We start from the raw sequence: 22,228 nt of genomic DNA, 5'->3' as shown, positions 1-22,228 counted from the left end.
ACATAACTATTAACATTGCTACCTATAAAAAAAAAAAATTAACCTCTTTTTTGTTCGCATATTATCATCTATAATACATATAAAGAAAACAACATTTTTCAATTCTTTTAGGCTGGCTTTTTCTCTTTCCAAAAATACCTTCAATTTTCAATATAAATAACACATATAACAAATAAATAAGAATAAATTTAACGATTTAGAGATGATTGACCTACGTTGGGATATGTGGGGAACACAACGTTTTACGATTTAATTAAAAAAAGTAATATTTTTTTTGAGAGGAATAATAATTTTTTTATGATAAATCTTAATCTTAATCTTAATAATATACAAGCATGGAACAACAAATAGCAAATTTTTTTACATCAATCCAATGTGTCACATCCTCAAGCCTCTTCATGTCACATCATCATTAAAAAATAATTTTATTTTTGCCACTTTAAACATTCACACAATACAAATAATAAAATATCATTATCACACATTTTCCCTCTTCAATTCAAAATTCAAATTTCAAAATTTTTCAAATCCTTCCATCCCTCCTACTTTTTCTCTTATCCCAACAAACATCACTTTCAAGTCACATTATCTCTCTCATTCATTCCAAACTTTTTTTTTCTCCCTATTAAAAGTTTATTTCTCTCTCTTTCTTCACTCATTCACTCTTACGACCCCTTTCTCTCTGTTCCTAGAATCACTCATCCTCCACTCTTCTCTCTCCCACCTTCAATCTCTCTTTCACAATTCATATTCAATTCACTCTCTCTTTCTTCTTCTCTTTCTCAACCTTCAGTCTCTCTGATCCTTTCACACCGTCTTTGTTCAATCTAACCTAAATCTGAGAGTTCATCACATTCATTGCCGCAAACGAGAGCTTGAAAGAAGCAGATTACGAAAACACAGATTTATTAAGCAGATTACAGAAACACAGATTTAGGAAGCAGAAAGTTTCACTAAGGTATAATCTCATGAAAAACTTTTATTGTCTTGGGTTTTTTCTTTGATGTTGAAATCATATGCTATATTTTCATGAACATCTTCTTTCTTTCTCCTAATCAGGCATGATTAGAGGTGATTGATGCATTTGCTGAGTTAGCAGGGATTCTTTTCAAAGGTACAACTTTTTGGTATACATTTTAATTCAAATGTTTTATGTTATTAGCCTTTTGATTTGATTTTGTTCAGAAATTTTGCTTAATGTTTTCTGCTTATGAATCTATTTGGTTGAATGTGTTTTGTTTACAAATGAAAACCCTGTTTTTAATGGTTTACATGTAATTTAATTTTTGGATTTCATATGAATTATTTTTGTGAAATTGAACACTCACCAAGTGTTTAAGAAAATGTCTCAACATTGAAACTGATATGCAATTTCTTATTTGATTTATTTATGAAAAAATTTTAGTACTCACCAAGTGTTTGAGGAAATGTCTCAATAAAAAAATTTCAGGAATCTTAACAATTGCAACAATTTGTGTTCCATGTCTCTATTTTCCTTGCATTCACTTTACCAGTAACAATAAAAAATTTTAATTTTGATTTCTATGGAAAGATAACCCTATTTCTTCATTTTATTTTGCAGATTCAATGTCTCTATTTGTACAGGAGAGAAAAAAAAAAAAGGTATTTGCTTTGTATCCTGTTTCTTCCAAGTATTGGAACTGCAGTAGAATTTTGGATAGCTTTGGAATAGCATTAGACAATTTATAAATAAAACACTAATTTCTTAGATTAGTTGATGAGTCATAGATAGTCTTATTTATTGCCTTATTTAGTTTAGTTTTATTTTAGATTTGATTTTATTTTATTGCATTTTATTTTAGTTTAGAATATTTTACTTCAAATTATGTTTTATTTTATTTTAGGAATAAATGTATGGTGGAAGGTGCCTTGGAGCAAAAGAAAGAGGACTGGAACAAATACAGCGCAAGAATACGAAGATACGGGACAAAAATATGTCCCCCCAAAGTCAGAAGCTTGGCATGGCCCGTGCCAACATGTGGCACGGCCATGCCCGTCTCCAGGACCTGTTTTGCTGCTTTTCTTCAATCCCAAGTTACCCTGTTGCAGCTTTACCGTTTTATCCTTTTAGTTGCTTAGTTTCTAAGTCAGATGTAAAGCTATAAATATAGTAGCTCTCCACTATAAACAATCATGCTTTACTTTGTTTATTTCAATTGCTATTTTAATAAAAGTCTTTATTTTCCCTTTTACTTTCTTTGCAATTTACTTTACAGTTATTTTCTCTCTTCTTCCCCCATGTCTACGATGAACATGAGTGAGTAGACTTCTTCGTCTTGGGATTATTGGGGAGTCTAATGACTCAATCCTAAACAAAACATGTCTAAACCCTAATTTCTATGTAACCCTAATTTCTAATCTAGATTCACCGTCTTAACGTGGATTAACAATTATCAAACTGTGGAAGCGAAAGCGGAGGGTTTGATAATCGTTAATCCATCATCCCAAACATCAATTCATAAAGCGAGAGCGGAGTCTTGATGTTGGAACAAGTGAATCTAGACAATAGTTGCAAAACAGTGAAATAGTCTTTGCAACTATTGAGACAAAGAGTAGTTTCAATCCTCTATGCATCTTCTAGTAATCATGTCAGTGAAATAGGCTTGGTTGCTAGAAGTTAACTCTCACCGGACTTTCATCGGAAAGGTGAGGGGCTAAGGGAAACCGGTCTTTAGAAATTAGTGTGTAAATCATGAAATTAGATGTTTAGGTTTTATCTAGTGAAGGATTAGTCATTATGATGAACCAATGATCCTAAGGCCCTTTATTATTATTGTTTTTACCTTCAGCAATCAAACTCTCTTTCATTAACTTTCTCTCCTCTAATCATTCACTAAAAGTTAATTAAGTTGAACAACTCCCTAGCGGAACGATAACTCTACTTACTACTATTACTTCGAAGTAATAGTTTTATATTGTTTTGAATCTTATGTGTCACTAACTTCATATTCTGCTATGTTGTTTTTAGATTTTGAGTTTAGTTTATGTTGTTAAGGTCGGTCTTTATATGTGTGATTTATGGTATCACGTTTTGTTAAAGAGATCCTTAATATGCTTCTTTGAAGGACATTTGTTTTGTACTGTTGATTGTTGGAGATTATCATTTCTATATTTTTATTAGAAATTATAAGATCTATCATTAGAGAAAGATTCTATAAAAGGGGGGTTTTATTGTTGCCTTTTGTTTTATAACTGACATTGCCTTTTGTGTTCTGATTCTTCTTTTTCTTTGTTTTGGCAGATTTTAAAGCATGGTATGAGATATTTGTATTTGAAATAAAGACCATGAGGTAATTTTGTTTCCTATTTTTGACTTATTTTGTTGTTGTTACCGGCTTAATTTTAAAGCATGGTATTAGAAGTCTTTTTTTTTTTTTTTTTACAGTTTTTTATCTAATTTATAGTTGGAAATTGACGGAAAAATTGTATTTGATGTGGCTGTCATATATAAGATTTTAGTCCAAATTTATAATTGAATATGGCCATTTTGATGTGTTTATGTTTCGATTTGCTCATGCCACTATTATTGATTAGAGTGAACTTGAAAGATTTGTTTGTTTGGTTGGTGAATTTTCCATAAATATATTTATTCTTGACTGAATTTGTTTTACCATAATTTTGTTTGTTTCAGGTCTTAAGTTCTTTTGGTAATTGGTTGTTGATTATAATGTATTAGCAAAGAATCAAAAGAAATAATAAATTTCAAAACTCAAAGTTCATGCTCTCTCTTCAAACCACCCTTTTTTCAAACTCTCTCTAACCTTTGATAATTCATATGTTTTTTAACCTCATTGAATTCAAGTTGGATACTTTTAAATTTTATTTCATTAATTTTTTTCTATTAATGTTTGGTAGGTGATTCAGACATGTGCTTGGTGAGTTGAACCAACCTGGTAGCTAACATTAGAAATATTCAATAATATAAAATATTTAAGTTTTATAATGATTCTAAATTTCTAAATTTAAAAATCAAAGAGCGATTCCTCACTTACAACACAGTAGAGAAGCCTAATAATATTTGTAATGATTAATCTCAGATTTTGATTAGAAATTTGAATTAATGTCATTCTGTAATTATAAGCCTTCTATTGTTGTAATGACAATTAATCAAAAGGGTTATAGTATGAAGCACTGACACCGGACACAGCTAATAATTTGAAAAAATCACATAATTCAGTGTAATTACAAGCGTCGGTGTCGTGTCGGTGTCGGACACGACACGTGTTTGACACCGGGATACGCCTAATCTGAGGAGTGTCCGTGCTTAATGATTAAGCTTTCTATTGTTCTTTATTTGTTTGATTTTATTCTGCTACCAATCCCATTGATGCTATGTTGCTTTCTACTTTTTCATGTAGCAGACATCAATTCATGTAGCAGACATCAATCAAACCAAAGGTATTTTTCCTTTAATCAGTTTTATGTTGGAGTTTTATAAATTGGGATTGGTCCTTGAATAAATGTGAATATGCTTGAACGATCTTTTATAATATATGAATTATTTGCCTATATGCTTGAACTCCATGTTTGGAATGATAAATTACATGTAAAACTATCTAATAAAATTTCACTATGATAAAAGGCTCATGTGCTCTAGAATGAAACTCTCATGTCTTGGAGATCTTACTGTCAAATTACTAGGACAAGGAAAGTAGTTCTACATGTTCGCATTAACCCGTATGGCAATTTTGGCAGGTGTCAATCTAACTTGAAACATGAGCCTTTTATCATAGTGACCACATTTTAGTATATAATTTTATGATAATGAATTTATATAAGATAGTTTTACTTTGCCTCATAAAGTATGGTAAATTGTGTATTGGATGATTAGTCTTCATAATATGAATGGCAACAGTTACTTAACCCAAAAGAAATGGATTAAAAAGGAAAAGATTGTTTACTAAGAGGCTCTGATTGCATTTCAATTACAACCCAAATTATATTATACAAGTTAGACTCAATTTGACTTAATTAGAGATCATCTTTTCCATACATCCTGTATTTGAGCTACTACTACTTTTTCATGAATCTTTCTCCATATACACCTCAAAGCTGTACAACAAAAACAGGTTGTATGATTCCTCAACCTCACCTATTTGTCTGTGAAAGATTCCTCACCTCCACAATTCAAATTGGATCAAGTTACCCCCTCTTTCTACTTTTTTTTTTACTAACCACACTCTTCTGTTGACATTTTACTATTGTTTATTAGTTGATATTTAATAAAGACTAATTGAATTTCAAAGACATCATCAATTTATTTACTCATTACTTAATAAGACACATTTCTCATTACGTATTAGAAGGATAGTTGTATGTGCCATAAATTAGATGTAATATACATTGAAGATTTGTGATAAAAATTTGCTGCTTTTGGCCTGAATTTGGGTTAGCGATAACCATATTAAGATTGTTTGAGCTTGCCTTTTTATTAGAATAGATTTGTTTTGGTGTTTTCATGGCTGTGTATACTTCAATCTCACTGTTTTGCTGATGATAAATTATAGCATATGTGGTTCAGCCTGAGCTACTCTCCTTTACCATAATGAGATGATATGAGATGAGATGTGCATTTTTGCTTGGTTGTGTGGTTTCTTTATTGCGTTTGTTAGGTGTTTGATTATGTTATGTGAACTTTCTGTTTGTATGTAGCCACATGTGCACAACTTTTGCTTGGGGGTGTTTTGTTATTATTTCATGTTTTATTTACCTTTGCAATTTTTTCTTTCAGTGGACAAATCTGAGAAAGATTTCAAGACGTTGGACAAGCACATTGTCATTATGTCAATGGAGAGACCTAAGAGGAAGCATTCACTGTATCTTGTGTGTGACAGTTCCATTTTATTCCATTTATTTTCTTCATTTTTCAACAACATTAGTTGAGAGTATCTCCATTATGGTATGCTGATATTATTGACATTATTTTGTAGAGCTTCTATATATTGTTCAAGTGCTTTCTTAAGCTTTCCAAATTTTATTCAATCATTATTTTATTTTTTTGTGACCGGAGACTTTCTACGGATTTTACATGTGGTTAGCTCCTCGACAAATTTGAAGACTTTGAATTGACAAGAAAACATGCAAACTAAATCATATGATCAACTAAATCATATAATGAACTTCACAAATAAAACATATGACGAAATTCATGCGTGCTCACACTAAAAACAATTACAAAACAGGAGAAGTTCCTTGACATTTTTTGTTCTAATAAAAGTTTCTTGACATGTTAGTAGCTTTCCTCATAAGACTACTAAAACTTATGTCTAATGTAGCAGGAAGATTAACACATGGCCCAAACTCATTTTTTTATCAGAAAGAAAATTGTTTTTTTTGACAAGGAAAGAAAATTGTCCTGCTTCCTTTTATATTACCATTGATAGTAAACTAAGGTTTAATAACAAAAAATATATTAGTTTAGATATGCTATGGAATTTTAATGTAAGTGATGCATTCAAAAACACGGGGGCTATAGGATATATTATATGATATCAAAATCAAATATAATTTTTTTTGTGTTAATGTCGACATTTTGTTATACATTTCTACTAATTCTTATGTTATTTAATGTAATTATATTTTATATTAGGTATAACAAACTACGTAAATAAAAATAATATGTGTGTTTATATTATTTTTCTCCCCCCGTGCATTGCACGGGTGCAAATACTAGTACATTATACATTTGATAAAAACAAAATGAATTTTGCTCGACAACTTTCCTTATAACAATAGTTATGGTGGATTTAACCACAACGATACAATGATTTTACATTTTCAATTCTGTAATGGTTTCCCATCATATGTATATGTAAGATCAATTCTATTTCTTACTGAAATTAAGGCATATAGTTGATGAAATAGCAATGCATATAGTTGATGAAATAGCAAAATCCACAATCATACATCGGCAAAGAACTGATACTTTTGAACGTTGTTGATTATGAACCGAAGAGCTGAAATTGTGGTCGCTATTGTAAGTAGAAATGAAACGACAATGTTGATCCAATGCCACACCTTCTTCTCTGTTCTAGCTGTTTTTCCCTTTGTCTTAAGGAAGATCATGCTTGGGAACATGAAGGTGAGAGGAACTAGTGAAAATGAGCCTAACAAGTTTACGAAGTCACCCATAAAAGGAAATGCTGCAGCAATGAATGTGTTTCCAGTATAGAAACACATCCTTAGGAGAAATAAGCGTTTCAGATTCTCCCCTGAATGCATACCCTTGCCAATTTCTAGAAATCTAGTGTCCAAAGCCTCATGAATTGGTACCACAAACAACTGCATTACAAAAAAGTTAAAATAATAAACTTAATTACCCTTCAAGTTGCTGAAAAAAGTGTATGTATATACTCAAACTCAAATTCAATTTAACCACTCAAAAAATGAGGACGGACACTAGACACGACTCGGACACGTCGGCACCGCTAATAATTTGAGAAAATCACATAATTCAATATAATTATATGTGTCGGTGTCGGACACGACACAACACGTATCGGACATCGAGACACAGCTAATCTGAGAAGTGTCCGTGCTTCATATACTTACATGTTGAGAAACTGCAGACTGAAGAAAAACGATGACATTAATGAGCACATTGATCCATCTAGGTCCACTTAAGTTTTCAGGAAGATATGAAGATACCATTGACCCATAAGCCCAATATCCAACAATAGTAACACCATAATAAAACAAGACTCCTACTGTATATTGTGAGTACAAGGCTTTCCTCATGTTCTTCACTGCTGGCTTACGTAGAGTGGACTGTACCAAAAAAATAACTCAACTTCACTAAAAATTAATTACAAAAGATGGAAACAAATTAAAGAAAAATAGTTCAATACTCACTCCGGTCACTATTATTAGCAAAACTTCACTTTTTAGATACATTGAATAATTAATGTATTCTGTCTATAATAAAGACTAGATACGTTGATTATTCAATGTACCTAGAAAGTGGAGTTTTGCTTATAATAATGACCAGAGGGAGTATTTATTAATTATGGAAGTATAGAATATGATATATGACCTGTATCTCAGGAAGCATGCCACTGGTGTTGGTAACAATGATAGCAGAAATAGCACCAAAACTGTTGAACACTTTGTTCACTTTGCTTCCACTAACGTTGAAATCTTTGTCCAAATTTGATTTTCCTGCCAACATAAATGGATAAGGTTGCTTAATTTAATGCTATGGTTTGACTAGGGACAAAAATATATTTTGAAATCAAAGGTGGTGAATATATAATGTTTAATTAGTTTACCATCTTTGACTGCAACACTGACAAGAAATGCTATGTATGCTAAGGTGACAACAGCAGAAGCTCCTAGCCAATTTCTCATAGCAGATATTGTTGGAATGGAGAAAGAAAAAATGAAGTATGCTGCTCCTGTTACAACTATGTAGTATTGAAGCCTCCAAGGAGAATCACTAAATTCTGCGTTGATTTCCTATCACAAAAAACAACCACTTTATCTAAAAAGTTACTCATTTAATTGATCCAATCATTTATAATTTGTAAATTTTATTTACCTTAAGTGCCTTGCCTCCAAGGAGGATGAAACCCATGTTTCCAAGAAGAAGGGTCAAAAACTGAGAAGTCCATGTTAGGTGATACATCTTCGTTCCTAGAGAAATCATGGAGTAATAATTCCATTAAGAATCTCTTTCATAGTTTCAATTAAGAGGAATATATGATTGAAGTTTGAAATTAAGAAAAAAAAACATGTTAATTAGTTTAAAAAGAAAGGCGTGTTTTTAGGAAACAATTTCATCTTAATCTAGGTCTCGAAACCTTAATTTTGTATGCACATCAGACACATGATTTTGGCCATATAGATCACTATTTTTTATGCAGTCACATAATTTGGCTATAGAGATCTCAATTTTTTATGTCTCAACGCATAAGTTGCATGATCTAGGTCATGACTTCGTGATTTTTTTATGTCTATGCACTTGAGTCACATAATTTGGTCATACGCATCACGATTTTTTATGTATCTACACATCAGTCACATAATCTAGGCCATGACATCATGATTTTTTATGTCTCTAGATATCGGTCACATGATTTAGTCCATACCATCATAATATTTTATGTTTTTGTCCATCCTTTGCATATGATCGGAATTTTTTGCAATATTAAAGATTGTGACGTGATCATGTGGCCTCAATTTCTGCAATATAGAATTTTGGACAAAGAATTTAATAGTAATGAACAAATAATGAAAAACTGACCGTAAACAAATCCCATGAGGTCTCTATATCTAATGAATCTTCGACCATCGATGAAATGAAAAGCTGCCAAGAGCCAATTAGCATAAGCTGTGTAGAGTCCAATAACAAAGAGCAATATGATACCCCATGTCCAACCCAATGGAACCATTATCAGGTTAGAGAAACTGAATATCCAACCGCAGTTGAAGCCTGTTACCAACATCAACCCCACTTGTTGCCATGAATCTGCAAATTGAATGAAACACTCATGAATGATGTTAACAATTACTAACAAAACAGCATAGAACGTATGAATCATGTATAAGACAATAGTTTACATGAAAAAATTAAAAGAAACATAAAAGTTGAAACAGAATTTAGCTGAGAATAGAGTAATATACCTTTGTCAATAGTATGAGCAGTAGAAAGGTCATGAGAATCATTTGGGATATTCTTGTTTTCTTGACCATTTTCTAGGTTGAGAGTGAGAGAGTTATCATTGCTTGCTCTACCTTCAACCTCCATGGTGAATATGTTAACTCATTCCAATTTCCAAAAACACAAGAGTTTGGTACTCATATATATCTACAAGGTTGGAGCACACTAAAGTGGAAGTCTATGTCAGACTCAAATAATTTCGATAGATAAATAATCAGTGGGATTATTTATCGTTTAGTGAAGACATTCAAACTTAGATTTGAAAAATATAAAGAAACAAAGAAAAGATGAGATGAAAGTATTTTCAGTATTTTATTTCTTGGGGACTAATTTGACTGCATTTTTTGTGGTCTAATAAAGTTTTGTTTTTGAAGGGGGGTCTAATAAAGTTAGTGGTGCAAAAAAGGTTAGTGAAAATATATCTTTATAAATAAAATTGAGAGATGATATAGACGTAATTTATCTAATATATAATTAAATTATTATGTCTTTACAAGATTCTCAATCCATGAACAAATGTCGATTACAATAATTGCCTAAAAGGGGTGAAACATTTTTGTTTTTAGCGGACGTATAAGAAAGATGGAGTAATTTTGATACGAAAATTCCAGAAATGATATTTATACAACCATTTTATGATAATTTTATTTCTCATACTCATATTATGTTTTTATTTTATTTCTCTATTGTTTTAGTTTTTGTGTCAATAACTACTTCTTTTTTGTAAATTTATGATTGTCTCATAGTTATTTAAATAACACACCTCTTTTGATATGTTGCCAGTTTAAAACTTATTAGGCGTCCATCGAATCGCATATATAAGTAAAAGAAAAAAAATTATGGACATTTTCTTAAATGTTTTTCCTATAATTTCTTATAATTTATAATTTTCTCAAGGTTTGTTATATCTAAAAAAATAGTGTATTTTTAGTAAAAATCATACGAAAAACATATAAAATTGTACATAAGTTTTTTCCAATAAACAATTGATCACAAATCATTAGTTTAATTGATTTCCAATATACTCTCACATGATCTCAAAACTGTCATGTTTTCTTAAGAGAAAGTTAATTTTTTTTTTATAAGCAAAGAGAGAGGACAGACATTAAGAGACAACGTCAACATCCCAACTAGGTTGGTACCCAGAGAAACCTCCATCTTGCCGCCAAACTCTAGAGAATTTATTAAAAAAGGGGGAAAAATAATTACAAAGGAGGGGAGACTAGGCCAAAACCCTCAAAAGAAAACATAAAGGAAAAAAAGCAGAAAACAAAAACAACCAAAAAACAGATTAAGGAAATTTGTAGTTAGGTAAACCACATCTATCCCGAAAGAAAGGTTTATGAGACAGATATAAATTCTTTAAAGCAATCCGAGTATCAAAATTACTGATACCTCTAACATTCCAATAGAGAAAATTCATGAAGCAGTCAAAAGATTACCACCCTGAGAGCGGGTTTTAGTAGGCTGCTTTGCTAAGACCTGTTGTATTTTAATTTTCTATTTCTGCTTCCTTGTTAGAACCGGTGTGAAGTCTTCAGCAGCTGATCTTTCATCATATTCACGAACTCTGGCCCACAAATCTAGATCGTGCTGAATATTCTTGCTGGGATGTACTTCTTGTTGTTGTAACTCGGTAACCACTTGCTCCTCTTGAATTCTCGTGGGAATGCTAGCACTTATAGCAAGGGACCGCTCTACAATAGCAGGTGACACCAAGGAATGGCCTGACCCAGAATGCACGTCAACTTGCTCAACAACATTATCTGTCTGAACCTGAACTGATTCTACAGACACCTCATGCACCTCATTGTGCTCATGAAGGGATGAATGTGGTACACGCTCGTGGTAACCCTTGGGACTCTCCACCAGCTCCCAGGGGCTCGAACGATTGTTTTCCACATCATCAGAAAGCGTAACAGTGACATCAGAAAGCGTAGGGTTCTTCAACTCCTCCCGCAATGTCTGATGCAACCGCTCTGCTCCAGGATGCACGTCGTCGTGCACAACAGGGGAAAGAAAGATAATGCAATTAAAATGCCATGAACATTTTCCATCCATATTATGATATCAATATTCATTATGTGATTTAGAAAGCCAAGAACAAACTCAAAACTGAAGATGTGTGTCTCCAGATCATAAAGTTATTTTTTTTGGTGTCACGTATCATTTTAACGAAAAGGTTGAACAAGACGTCACGTATCATTTTAATATATTTTATTAATTATATAATGTTTTTTTTATAAAAAAAAGAACGTAGGATATACTTAATTGTTGCAACTATGATATCTTAAAGATATAATTGTTTCTCGTGATAAGTTATAACTAAACAAAAAAGTACATTTAAATGGTTATTACTACCAACAACTAATTTAATTTTTTTTTAAATTAAAGATTTATTTGTTCATCATTATTTTAGACGTTTTATTTCATATAATAAGCCAATTTTTATAAATAAAAACCTAGGATCCCTACATTTGTTGCAACTATAATGTCCTAAAAATATAAGGCTGGTCGTGATAACTAAACAAAAAATTAGTACATCTAAAATTATTACTACTAACAACTAATTTTAATTTTAAATTTTTTATATATGGAGAGAGAGAGAGAGAGAGAGTACTAGGTGACTACTGACTACTCTTTATAGACATGATGCATAGGGCTCCACGTGCCCTTCTATTCTTGAATTAGTTCCAAGAGCAATATACGGCGGTCCGTGAGTTTCTAACTTGAAGTTCATATAAATAGCAATAATCCAAAATAGACTCTAGAGAAGTAGGGAAAAAAAGAAAAATGGTCATGTTAACTTGTTCCCTAAGGAGCTTAAAATAGAATTAACAAATAAATTTTATATTTAAATGATAACTTTTGAAACTTTCAAAGCATTGAATGCACAAGTTTTAAGAAAAAATTTCTACATTTGGTTCCTTAACTTATGCCCCAAGGGCACAAGTTAACATTTCCCAAAGAAAAAGAATCTTATGCTTGTCGCAATAATACAATTCATTGTTGTTGGATCTCTCAAGTTGTAAAAAACCTTAACTATATAAAGAAAAAGGAGAAACGGAAGGGATTAGTCTTTCCCATTATGGAACTTTCACAAGGTTGAAGTGTTTCTTAAATATGAGACTTCTAAACAACTGAATGATTTCACTTTTAACAATCATATAAAGCTCAAATTGAAAGTATTTAATTTCTAGATCTTCATAACAGTAGGTATTGATTGTCGATTGGTGCTAACTTTCACATGACACGAGTTTCAATCAAAATGATTAGTAAATGATAGGTTTACGACATGAGAAATTGTCGATACTTCACGTGCAAAATATGCAAAACCACACACCAACGTTAGCGAATTTTTCACCAAGGTAAATCCTATGTCGATTTTAGTTTTGGTGTGTTTCTAATGCATTTAAAGTTGTAGAAATACAGTTAAAACTCTATAAATTAATAATGTTAGGACCGGAGAAATTTATTAATTTAGAGAGTTATTAATTTATCGATAAATTAATAATTATTAATTTAAAGAGTTTTTAAGTAATTATAGTGTATTCCCTCAAAAAAAAAAGTAATTATAGTGTACATACCAAACAAAAAGGCAAATTAATCTATGCCTCTTAGAATTACGTTGCAGCGAACCTTGGGACTCAACGTAAATTATTAACTACTGTGTTCATATGCATTGGAAATCAATAATGACTTTTGAAGTACAGTAAATGTAAACAAGAGGAACAAATGTGTTCAATGTATTCTTAATATTTTTTTGGGTCTTGTTAACCAGTGCCCCCGGGGCACTGGTTAAGGAACCCAAAAGAGGAAATTTTAAATAAAAAAAACACACTTTTTAAGCTTTTAATGCACTGATTACACATCTCTCAATGCAAATCCTACTATATTTGACCCTTAACCAGTGCCCCGGGGGCACTGGTTAACATTTTCCTATTTTTTTTTTCTTCAGATTCTATGAATTATTAATTTATGATTTTCTTGGGACCGAAAATTATAAAGGGATCTCCCGAAAAATTATTATCTTATTATTTTATCGAGTTTTTCAATTTTTTACATTGGCCCAAGTCAGGACCGGACAAATTTATTATTTTAGAGAGTTTATTAATTTACCGAGTATTAATTTAAAGAGTTTCTACTGTATTTGTAAAAATAGAATCCAGAAGTCCTAGCTCAACTGGTAAAATGCTAAAATTGTTAGGTTGGATGCCATGACCGGGGTTCGAACCCCGGTACCTCCACTTATGTGTGTAAGTTTATAATGATTTTGTCATTTCGTCTATCAACAAAAAAATAGAATAAATGGACTTCATTAATGAAGCTCATTAATCTTTTATTTGTGCTTATCTTTTGGACAATAAGGTAGATAAATAAAACAAACTCAAATTCTATTAATTATAGGAATTGATTCCCTATTTTAAAATCCATGTATCGTATGTCCTCGTGAGTTTAACTCAGTTGGTAAGGATAATTTATAATATATGCAAGGTCCATGGTTTGAACCCTGGACATCACAAAAAAAAAAAAAAATCATCTATCGTACTCCCTCTATCTCACATTATCATCTTACTTATTTTTTCTTCTCTCAAATTATTTGTCCATTTTATATTATCAATACAACATTAATTATTTTTTTCTAGTAACACACTTTTATTTATTGTATTTTAATCATTTATAACTACTCCACTAACTATAATTAATAATAGTGTTTTAGTAAATGATACATATTTTGTCAATAAAATCAACATTATTAATCATTTGTTTAATAATTGTGTAAAACTCAAATGAAACACCTAGTGTGAGACGGAAGAAGTAACAAGTGCATTAATAAAACTTGTTAAGGAATCAAATATAATAATTATGTCTTAGAACATATATAATCAATACTTTAAAAGTTAAAAAAAATGTTATTTTCAATATAAAGCTGTCATTTTTATGTTTCTTAACAAGTATCCTAAAACAACACCCTTAATTAAACTCAAATATGATAGATGAATTTTAAAATAGAGGATCAATTCCGCAAAATAATAAAAATAAAAACTAAAATTACAATTAATTTTTTTTCTTTTAATTATTAAAAAGTCCTCATAAATAGTACCCTATAAAGTAACATACAATTGATCTTTGTGTTCAATTTATAAGGTTTATTGTTCATTTTTTGTCATCAAAATAATACGTTTAGGTACCCGTAAAAATATACGATTAGGTGAACTACCAAAGGCAGCCATTCACGTATTCCTTGTTATTGGGAGAGTGGTATCCTTTTTACTCAAATTTTCTATCTATTTTGTCAAGAAAAAAACAAATCCTCTATCCAAATATCTCTTTTTGCTGGTAAAAGAAGGCTCTTTCAAACAAAAAAAGACAGCAATTCAGTGGTTACTGATTTTGATTTTGATAATAGCAGCCATTCAATTCTGTTATTGTTGATTGAAACAGCCATCCAATTATTAGCTGGACGCATTCCTCTCCAGACAAATATATACGATGAAATTATCATGTCACTATGTCACTGAGGCCCTACAGAGAAACAACAATGATATCTGAATGTCCTAATTTTTCACAAGCTCATTCAACATCTTATTTTTATTTTTTTTATTAAACATATTATATTTATCACCTGATAACATAGCATGTGGTCTAATGAATGTTCTAATACTATATTAAAATTGGGGTCTAAATCATCCTATGAGGATTGGCCGCACTTATATAAACATATGTTCAAATCATCTTTTATTCAATGTGAGACTTTTTAACAACATCGCGCTTTTTTTTCTCTTTATTTAAAGACGTAGACACTCCTATAGGGTATGATCAGGGACGGATGCATGTGTGTTGTGGTGTGGGCTTATGCCTACACAAAATATTTTAAATTTTTACTTTTAAGTAGAAAAATATAGTAATATAGTTGACATTTAGACCAAATAACCAACACTTATAACACAATATTTCTCTTTTGACCCACACTTAAATCACACTTGACACAACAACACAATAGTGCCCCCACTTTTCAAAATTTCTGAATCCGTTACTGGCTATGATTAAACATAAACATTTTCCAAAGGAAAAATATTACTATATATCCGCATGCATATAGACTTTAATGTCACCCCGCATGCATATAGACTTTAATGTCACCGAGTGATTATTGAGTATGACCAATTCAGCATCACAATAATAATAACCACATGACTAAACGGCGAATGTCAAGATGATTTCTGGACGCGATCATCAGCCAGAATAATTTCATTGAGCATATCCATCATTTGCACAAAAACAAATAATAAAGTATTGATCAAATCAAATGTTCATAATTTATTAAAATAACTGAAGAAATTCCCCGATGAAAAATATTGAATGCCGGCAAATTGCAAATATTTTTCAGACATTTTTCTATATAAAAAAAATGAACCGGTGACATTTTAATAGTAAATTTGTCATAATGTGAATAAAATGAAATAAGATTATTACGTAAGTGGAAATAAAGGTGCTGCAATAAAAAAAAAGCTTTAAAAAAAACATATTTCTAAAAGGATTAGCCTAATTGATTGTTTGACACTATTATTTTATTGGGTCATATTAACCAGTGGCCCGGAGCACTAGTTAAGGAAACTAAAAAAGGAAATTTCGAAGTGAAAATAACATTTTTTATGCTTTTGAAGAGTTGACAACACAAATTCTAATATAATACTTTTTACATTTGATTCCTTAACCAGTGCCCCGGGGACACCGGTTAACATTTCCCTTATTTTATTATTATTTTTATTTGACTTAAATCAATTTTTGGCATGTTTGGGTGGGGTTATTTAGCTAATTGGGATAATGACATTGGATTAATAAAGGCAGTATAGATAAACTAGAGCTTTAGATGCATGCAAGGTATGGCAACGAAGGTGGGTCTATAGGCGATGAGGGAAGATTAGCTTCAGTGTGGTGGAAGAATATGCTTAGCATTAAGGGTGGTGCAGGAAAGGGGGTTGGTAGTTGGTTTATCGATCACTTAGAGAGAGAGAGGTGGGAAATGGAGTAAGGAACTTTATTTTGGTGGGATCCTTCGTTGGAGGGAGGTATTTTTAAGGATAGATTCAATCGCCTTTATGATCTTTCTGATAACAAATTGGCAACCGTGACAAATATGTTTTTGTTGAGGCGAGGCTTGGAAATGGCAAAGGAGGTTGTTGGCGTGGGAGGAAGAATTGAAGAGTGAGTGTTGTGCGCTTTTATTACCTATTGTTTTGCATGCTGATGTGAATGACAGATGAATTTGACAACTTCATGCCTCTTCAAAATACAATGTTACTGGTGCTTACAACTTTATGGTAACCTCATGTAACAGACTCTTTTTTTTTTTTAATTCATTTGATGAATTTTTGTTAAATTAGTGTTCTTTTATATTAACGGTTGAATTAATATGATTGATAAATAATAACCATTACGGTTGAATTAAAACAAAAACTGGTAAACTGATTGGTAGCATAATTTTTTAAAATCATTTTTAAATATGGATTTTATCAAACTCGTTTTATGTTATTATTACTTTTACTTTTATATTTAACAACTGTTTCTCTTTGATTTTTTGTAGGGGAAAAGGAACTATTTTTCTTTAATAAAAACGTTTCTTGGTACATCAGAAAATATTTCTAGGGGCGGTATAGCTTTGTCCACGATATTTGCCGTGTCTATCTAGTACACATTTTTATTAAGTTAATTGATGATTGTAACCTGATCAGATCAGTTGAATTTATAACAGATTAATGATTGTTTGGATTTGTTTACCAAGATATTATCGGATGTCCCCGAAGGGACAGTTTACCAAGATATTATTGGAGTAGTTAAAATGACTTTTTTATTATTTTAGCAATATTTGTGTATTCGGCGTTATTTTAGGAAATCACCGATTGTTTTAGCGAAGATATGCTAGTAGTATTTTTCATGTTTGTATTAGTCTTAGTTATTTTTAGGTTCGTTTGTTTCAAGTTATATTCGTAGATTCTCGGGAATAAAATGATAGAAATATGTATGCCTATGTTTGTTACAAGTTTACTACAAAATTTATTCCCGAGAATAAAACGTTCCTGGGAATAGAAAAATTTTCCCAAAGAAAAGGGTGGGAATAAAGTTTTCATGAAGATGAGAATAATTTCATATGTAAATACCTATTATAATCCCTATTTTTATGGTTCCTTAAAATATTATAATGTTAAACAAACATCTTTTTTCTATATACCTTGGCATAAAATTCTCATCTTTATGTTCCAAGAAATGGTATTCCTAAGAAAAAAATTTGGTAAACTTGAAACAAACACACCTTGAGAAAGAGCAATAGCCTTAATGTAAGATCACATCTTAATGTCATTTTATAATGTTTTTTTACATTTGTTAATATAATATGTTTTAGATGATGAATAAAATTGATAAGATATAATGATGAATTATTTGATGTTGTGTGTTGATGTGTTATTTTAATGATGTAATTGATTAGTTATTTGACAATCTGTAATTGATGTATTATTTAACGATGTGTAAATGTTAAACTATTTGAATATGTGTTATCTAATTATTCTAATGATGAGTTATTTAAAGATGTATAACGTCGAGTCATTAAATGATGTGTATTGATAAGTAATTACTTGACATTCATGCATTCATTGTCAAGCATATTTGAAGATGTAGTGTGTGTATTTAAAGATGTAGTATTTGACGATGGCGTGGATATAAATTAGTAACATATCTCTTATATCCAAAATATTTGATGATGATGATGGTAAATTTGGTAGCACATGCATATAGGTAAGTCTAGGAGCATTGCATACATTATTGTGTTCCGTTGATGAGTTGATAACTCCTTAATTGATGATTGACTTTGTTTAAGTGATATTTGTTCATTGTGATTTATTAAATGATGTGAATGTTGATTATCTAACAATGCGAAGTTGATTATCTAACGATGTGAAAATATGATTATCTAACGATGCGAATAATTTATATATGATTGATGACTTTTATGCCTTGTTTCTATTCATTATGATTATGCGATTCTTATTTTGAATATATTTTCACCCTGATTGCTGATTGGACGCCTACGCCCTTGTGATGTAGATATTCATGACGAATAACTGTGAATAACTGTAGAAGTCATGAGTTGGAGGACGACGAGAAGCCTTTCTCGACATTTTCTTTCACTACTTGGAGTCTTTTATTTTATTTTGGGTCAAGCTCTGATTATGCAACACTAGGGATTGGGGTTTATTTTCATTTATTATACTTTGTTTTGGAATTCATTATTTGAACTCAATTAATTTTATTAAGACAATGCGAGGATGTTTGAACTTATTTTCGATTGTATATTTTTAATTAATTTGAAGTGATTTTTGAACGATGATGTGTATGACACCCTCATGTGTATAATTTTAAATTGTATTTTTATATACAAAATACTCTTCGGAAATAGGGTGTTACAATTACTGCCAATGACAAGTAGGGTTCAATTTTGGAACAAAGTAGATGAAAATCACATGTTGAATGAAAATGATGAAGAAGTTTGATGTTCTTGAGATGAAAATAGTAATTGATCGTAAGAATAAATAGGTAAAAGAAAAAGAAAGATTTTCTTTGATAGGGGTTTATTATTTTATTATACAATTTTTTTTATAAAGCCAAAAAAATGCAATAAAAGAATAAAAGGAAAAGTACAATATTTGGGGACTACGCCAAAACAAATTAAACAAAAAAGAAAAAAATAAAAATACCACTTCCCAGGTAGCCTAAGACCACTTCCTAGGTAGCCTAAGACCACTTCTAAGGAGGGATGACTAGAGCTACCTAAAAGATAAAAAGAAAAACACACCCAGGGACGGTTCTATATTGTTTTAGGTGTGGGTTGTGCCTACACAAAATTTTTAGTAACACTTTTTTTAGTTGTATAATATACCAATAGTTGATATTTTGACAAAATTGCTCACACTTATCACAAATTTTTTTTTCTTGGCCTACACCTATCATCATATATCTCAAATCCTTTCTTGATAATATTTATATTATCAAGAATTGAATACGAAATTGAGTGGGAGATGACCAGTTAAATGATTTTTTAGTTATTTATATAGAGAAAAATATTTTTATTGATATTAAAAAATAGTATAAGATAATTATTTTATATGATGTCCCCATTAGTCAAAAATTCTGGATCCGTCACTGAACATACCCTGCTACTAAGGATAGTATAATGTCACTTTAAAATGACACAAATCCAAAGAAGCAAGGAAACAAAGAACATCGGATAACAACTAAAGCCTAAACCAGGACATACACATCATGATTTATAAGCTTTAGATATTCCACTCTTAACACGGGTTTGAATGCACTATTTTTTCGATCCTTTGGGATTCTGCAATTTGTTTTTCTTCTTCCGCCTATTTGAAACATGTGGAGTAAATGACTTATCCTCCTTATCATCATCATCACAATAATGATATAGCACATCTATCAGATCCTAATCATCTGATGAAATTATCCTCAATTTATCAGAGTAATGTAGAAAAACCTTATAAATCATTGCCTTTTAATAACAATACGGTGTACGCAGCAACACGCTTTTGGTCTAGCCAAAGAAGGTTAGATACCTATAATATGCGAACGACTAGTTGAAATTTGACCGAGAGATTTGTCTACATTTAGTGTCCAACACTTACAGAATATAGTTTGATAAAAAATTAGTATAAACTTTTCTTAAATTAAAAGTTAAGGTTGATGATTCCTCAACAAAAAAAGTCTAGGTATGGATAGTGCCGAAAGTAATTCAGGCATTCAGCAAATCGTTTATTTATAGTTAGAGAAATACTTATATAGAAATGCACCTAACACTAGCACTTCATTTTTGCACACACCCAATCAAAAGCATCCAACACATTAAATAATACAAAATAAATAAAATAAAAAAACAAATCAGGTCGTGTTACTTCTTTGTTGAAAGTTTGCTTCAAAATCACCACATGGTGTAGCCTAGAGCCACCGTGACACTGCTCAATGAAACGATGAGCAACCACCATGCCATGTTTGCGACTCACCCATGCTTGAAATTGAATATTGACCATATCCATTGTTCTGACCGACTAATATTCTTTGTTATCGTTACCATTCTTAATTATAAAATTATTTTATCAGTTCTCACTTTTAATTTAAACTTCTTTGTTATCGTTACCATTTGGAGGCTGATGGTGTGGTTTCTTACCTCATGGTTGCATCACCCAAACACCCCATCTGGGGTTGTGGAAATAGGGACTGCCGTGGCGTCGCGTTTTCTTCGGTTTTCAAATATAATTCAAGCTTTTCATGAGCATTCTTCATCAAAAATCTTTTAATGACTTGAAACTTCTTTTAATTTCGCTCAACCTTGATACTTTGAGAAAATCCCACAATTCCCTTTAAAGGAGAAAATATCCAATTATTTTGCTTTGGAACCTTGATTCAACAATCAAAATCCTTGAACGAACACAGTTGTTACAAATCATACTTCCACTCTGTCAACCTAGATCAAAGCTATACAATGATTCTCATGAAAGTGTTACGGTAAGAGTTTTTGAAATAGGGAGTGAGGGAGAGAACTTTGAGAGAGTGAGTATACAATTGTTTCAGTGAGTGTTAAAGTGAGTAGTGAGAAGTATTCATGGATGTGGGAGTTTTGACCAAGTTAAAGCTCACAATAAACTTAAAAGTCTCGTATGATTCTAATCATAAATTTTGTGATTCAAATCATATGTGAAAAAATGAATTTTGGATTTGCATGAAGTATGATCCGAAACACATGATGAATGATTTGAATCTTCACATTTCTGATGAAGAATGATTCAAATCGTCGTAATTTGATTTCAATCTCCCCACACCATAAAATTTTAGAAGATGAATGATTTGAATCATTTTGTTTTTGTTATTGAATGACGTGAATCATAATGATTCAAATAATTTTGTCTTTTATAAAAATGAATCCAATCGTACAATCACATAGATAATAGAAGGAAAAAGGACCTGAATCATATTTCACATAATAAAAATTATTGGAATCAAAATAGAATAAAAGTGATTTTTAACGTGCTTTACGATACTAATATGGTCCAAGTCACTTTCCACCTATAGTTTTTATGCAATAGAGATATTTCAAAGATCATTACATGATATGATTCAAGGCGAAGGGTGCATACACAAAAACAACTAAGAAGACATAACTCAAAACAACTTAGCCTAATTACATAAACAAGGGACACTTTTATCAACTTCCAAATGTAATTGATATAATGATGACTTTTAAACAAAATTCCAGATCACTTTTAAAGCCACGATTGTTCAAACTGCAGAGGTTCGTATCAAATTTTGTTGGATTAAAAATGCACGATGGTGGAGGTTAGAACCACGACATTCAAAGAATAACAGGTCGTACCAAAACAGTAACGACGGCGCTGAGACGACGCTAGGATGATAAGAGTGACGACGGGATCAGAAATAAGAGGAAGAAGGTGAGGGGGCGCTGTGATTGAAGGTGGTAGACGG

At 31.2% G+C, this 22,228-nt stretch overlaps 2 protein-coding genes and 1 long non-coding RNA gene across 4 annotated transcripts; 1 reads left to right on the top strand and 2 right to left on the bottom strand.

Annotated features, from left to right (window-relative positions):
* The first annotated feature begins 553 nt into the window (after positions 1 to 553).
* Positions 554 to 5,983, top strand: LOC146901651 (uncharacterized). Of its 2 annotated transcripts, none has more exons than XR_015023759.1 (5): positions 554 to 958; positions 1,060 to 1,114; positions 1,583 to 1,623; positions 3,263 to 3,311; positions 5,753 to 5,983. It is a non-coding gene; the product is annotated as an uncharacterized LOC146901651 (long non-coding RNA). The 2 variants fall into 2 exon arrangements; XR_015023758.1 differs by lacking the exon at positions 5,753 to 5,983 and adding an exon at positions 3,877 to 3,941.
* A 742-nt stretch (positions 5,984 to 6,725) lies between these two features.
* LOC146901650 (proline transporter 2-like) lies at positions 6,726 to 9,795 on the bottom strand. Its single transcript, XM_085738246.1, has 7 exons — positions 9,643 to 9,795; positions 9,263 to 9,487; positions 8,558 to 8,652; positions 8,289 to 8,475; positions 8,054 to 8,178; positions 7,573 to 7,788; positions 6,726 to 7,302 (listed from the first exon to the last, which is right to left on the bottom strand). Exons 1-7 carry the CDS (start codon positions 9,764 to 9,766, stop codon positions 6,922 to 6,924), a joined length of 1,353 nt encoding a protein of 450 aa, XP_085594372.1. The 5' UTR covers positions 9,767 to 9,795; the 3' UTR covers positions 6,726 to 6,921.
* Positions 9,796 to 10,871: 1,076 nt separating this feature from the next.
* LOC146901649 (uncharacterized) lies at positions 10,872 to 11,799 on the bottom strand. Its single transcript, XM_085738087.1, has one exon. The coding sequence runs from the start codon at positions 11,738 to 11,740 to the stop codon at positions 11,180 to 11,182; it is 561 nt and encodes a 186-aa protein (XP_085594213.1). The 5' UTR covers positions 11,741 to 11,799; the 3' UTR covers positions 10,872 to 11,179.
* Positions 11,800 to 22,228: the final 10,429 nt, after the last annotated feature.

The sequence above is a fragment of the Medicago sativa genome, chromosome 8, assembly GCF_051527215.1.
Source record: "Medicago sativa cultivar Bolivia chromosome 8, Bolivia_mono, whole genome shotgun sequence".
In the NCBI taxonomy this organism is placed as follows: domain Eukaryota; kingdom Viridiplantae; phylum Streptophyta; class Magnoliopsida; order Fabales; family Fabaceae; genus Medicago; species Medicago sativa.
The sequence above is the reverse complement of the archived record's forward strand: the minus strand, read 5'-3'. Positions and strand labels throughout refer to the sequence as shown.

Excerpts from the sequence above, each read along its gene's own strand:
- LOC146901650 (XM_085738246.1), bottom strand. The coding sequence starts at position 9,766 with ATGGAGGTTGAAGGTAGAGCAAGCAATGATAACTCTCTCACTCTCAAC. Across the intron at positions 8,179-8,288 it reads CAGTGTTGCAGTCAAAGATG|GAAAATCAAATTTGGACAAA; the intron begins GTAAACTAATTA and ends TTATGTTGGCAG. Across the intron at positions 7,303-7,572 it reads AGTCTGCAGTTTCTCAACAT|TTGTTTGTGGTACCAATTCA; the intron begins GTAAGTATATGA and ends TTTGTAATGCAG.
- LOC146901649 (XM_085738087.1), bottom strand. The coding sequence starts at position 11,740 with ATGGATGGAAAATGTTCATGGCATTTTAATTGCATTATCTTTCTTTCC.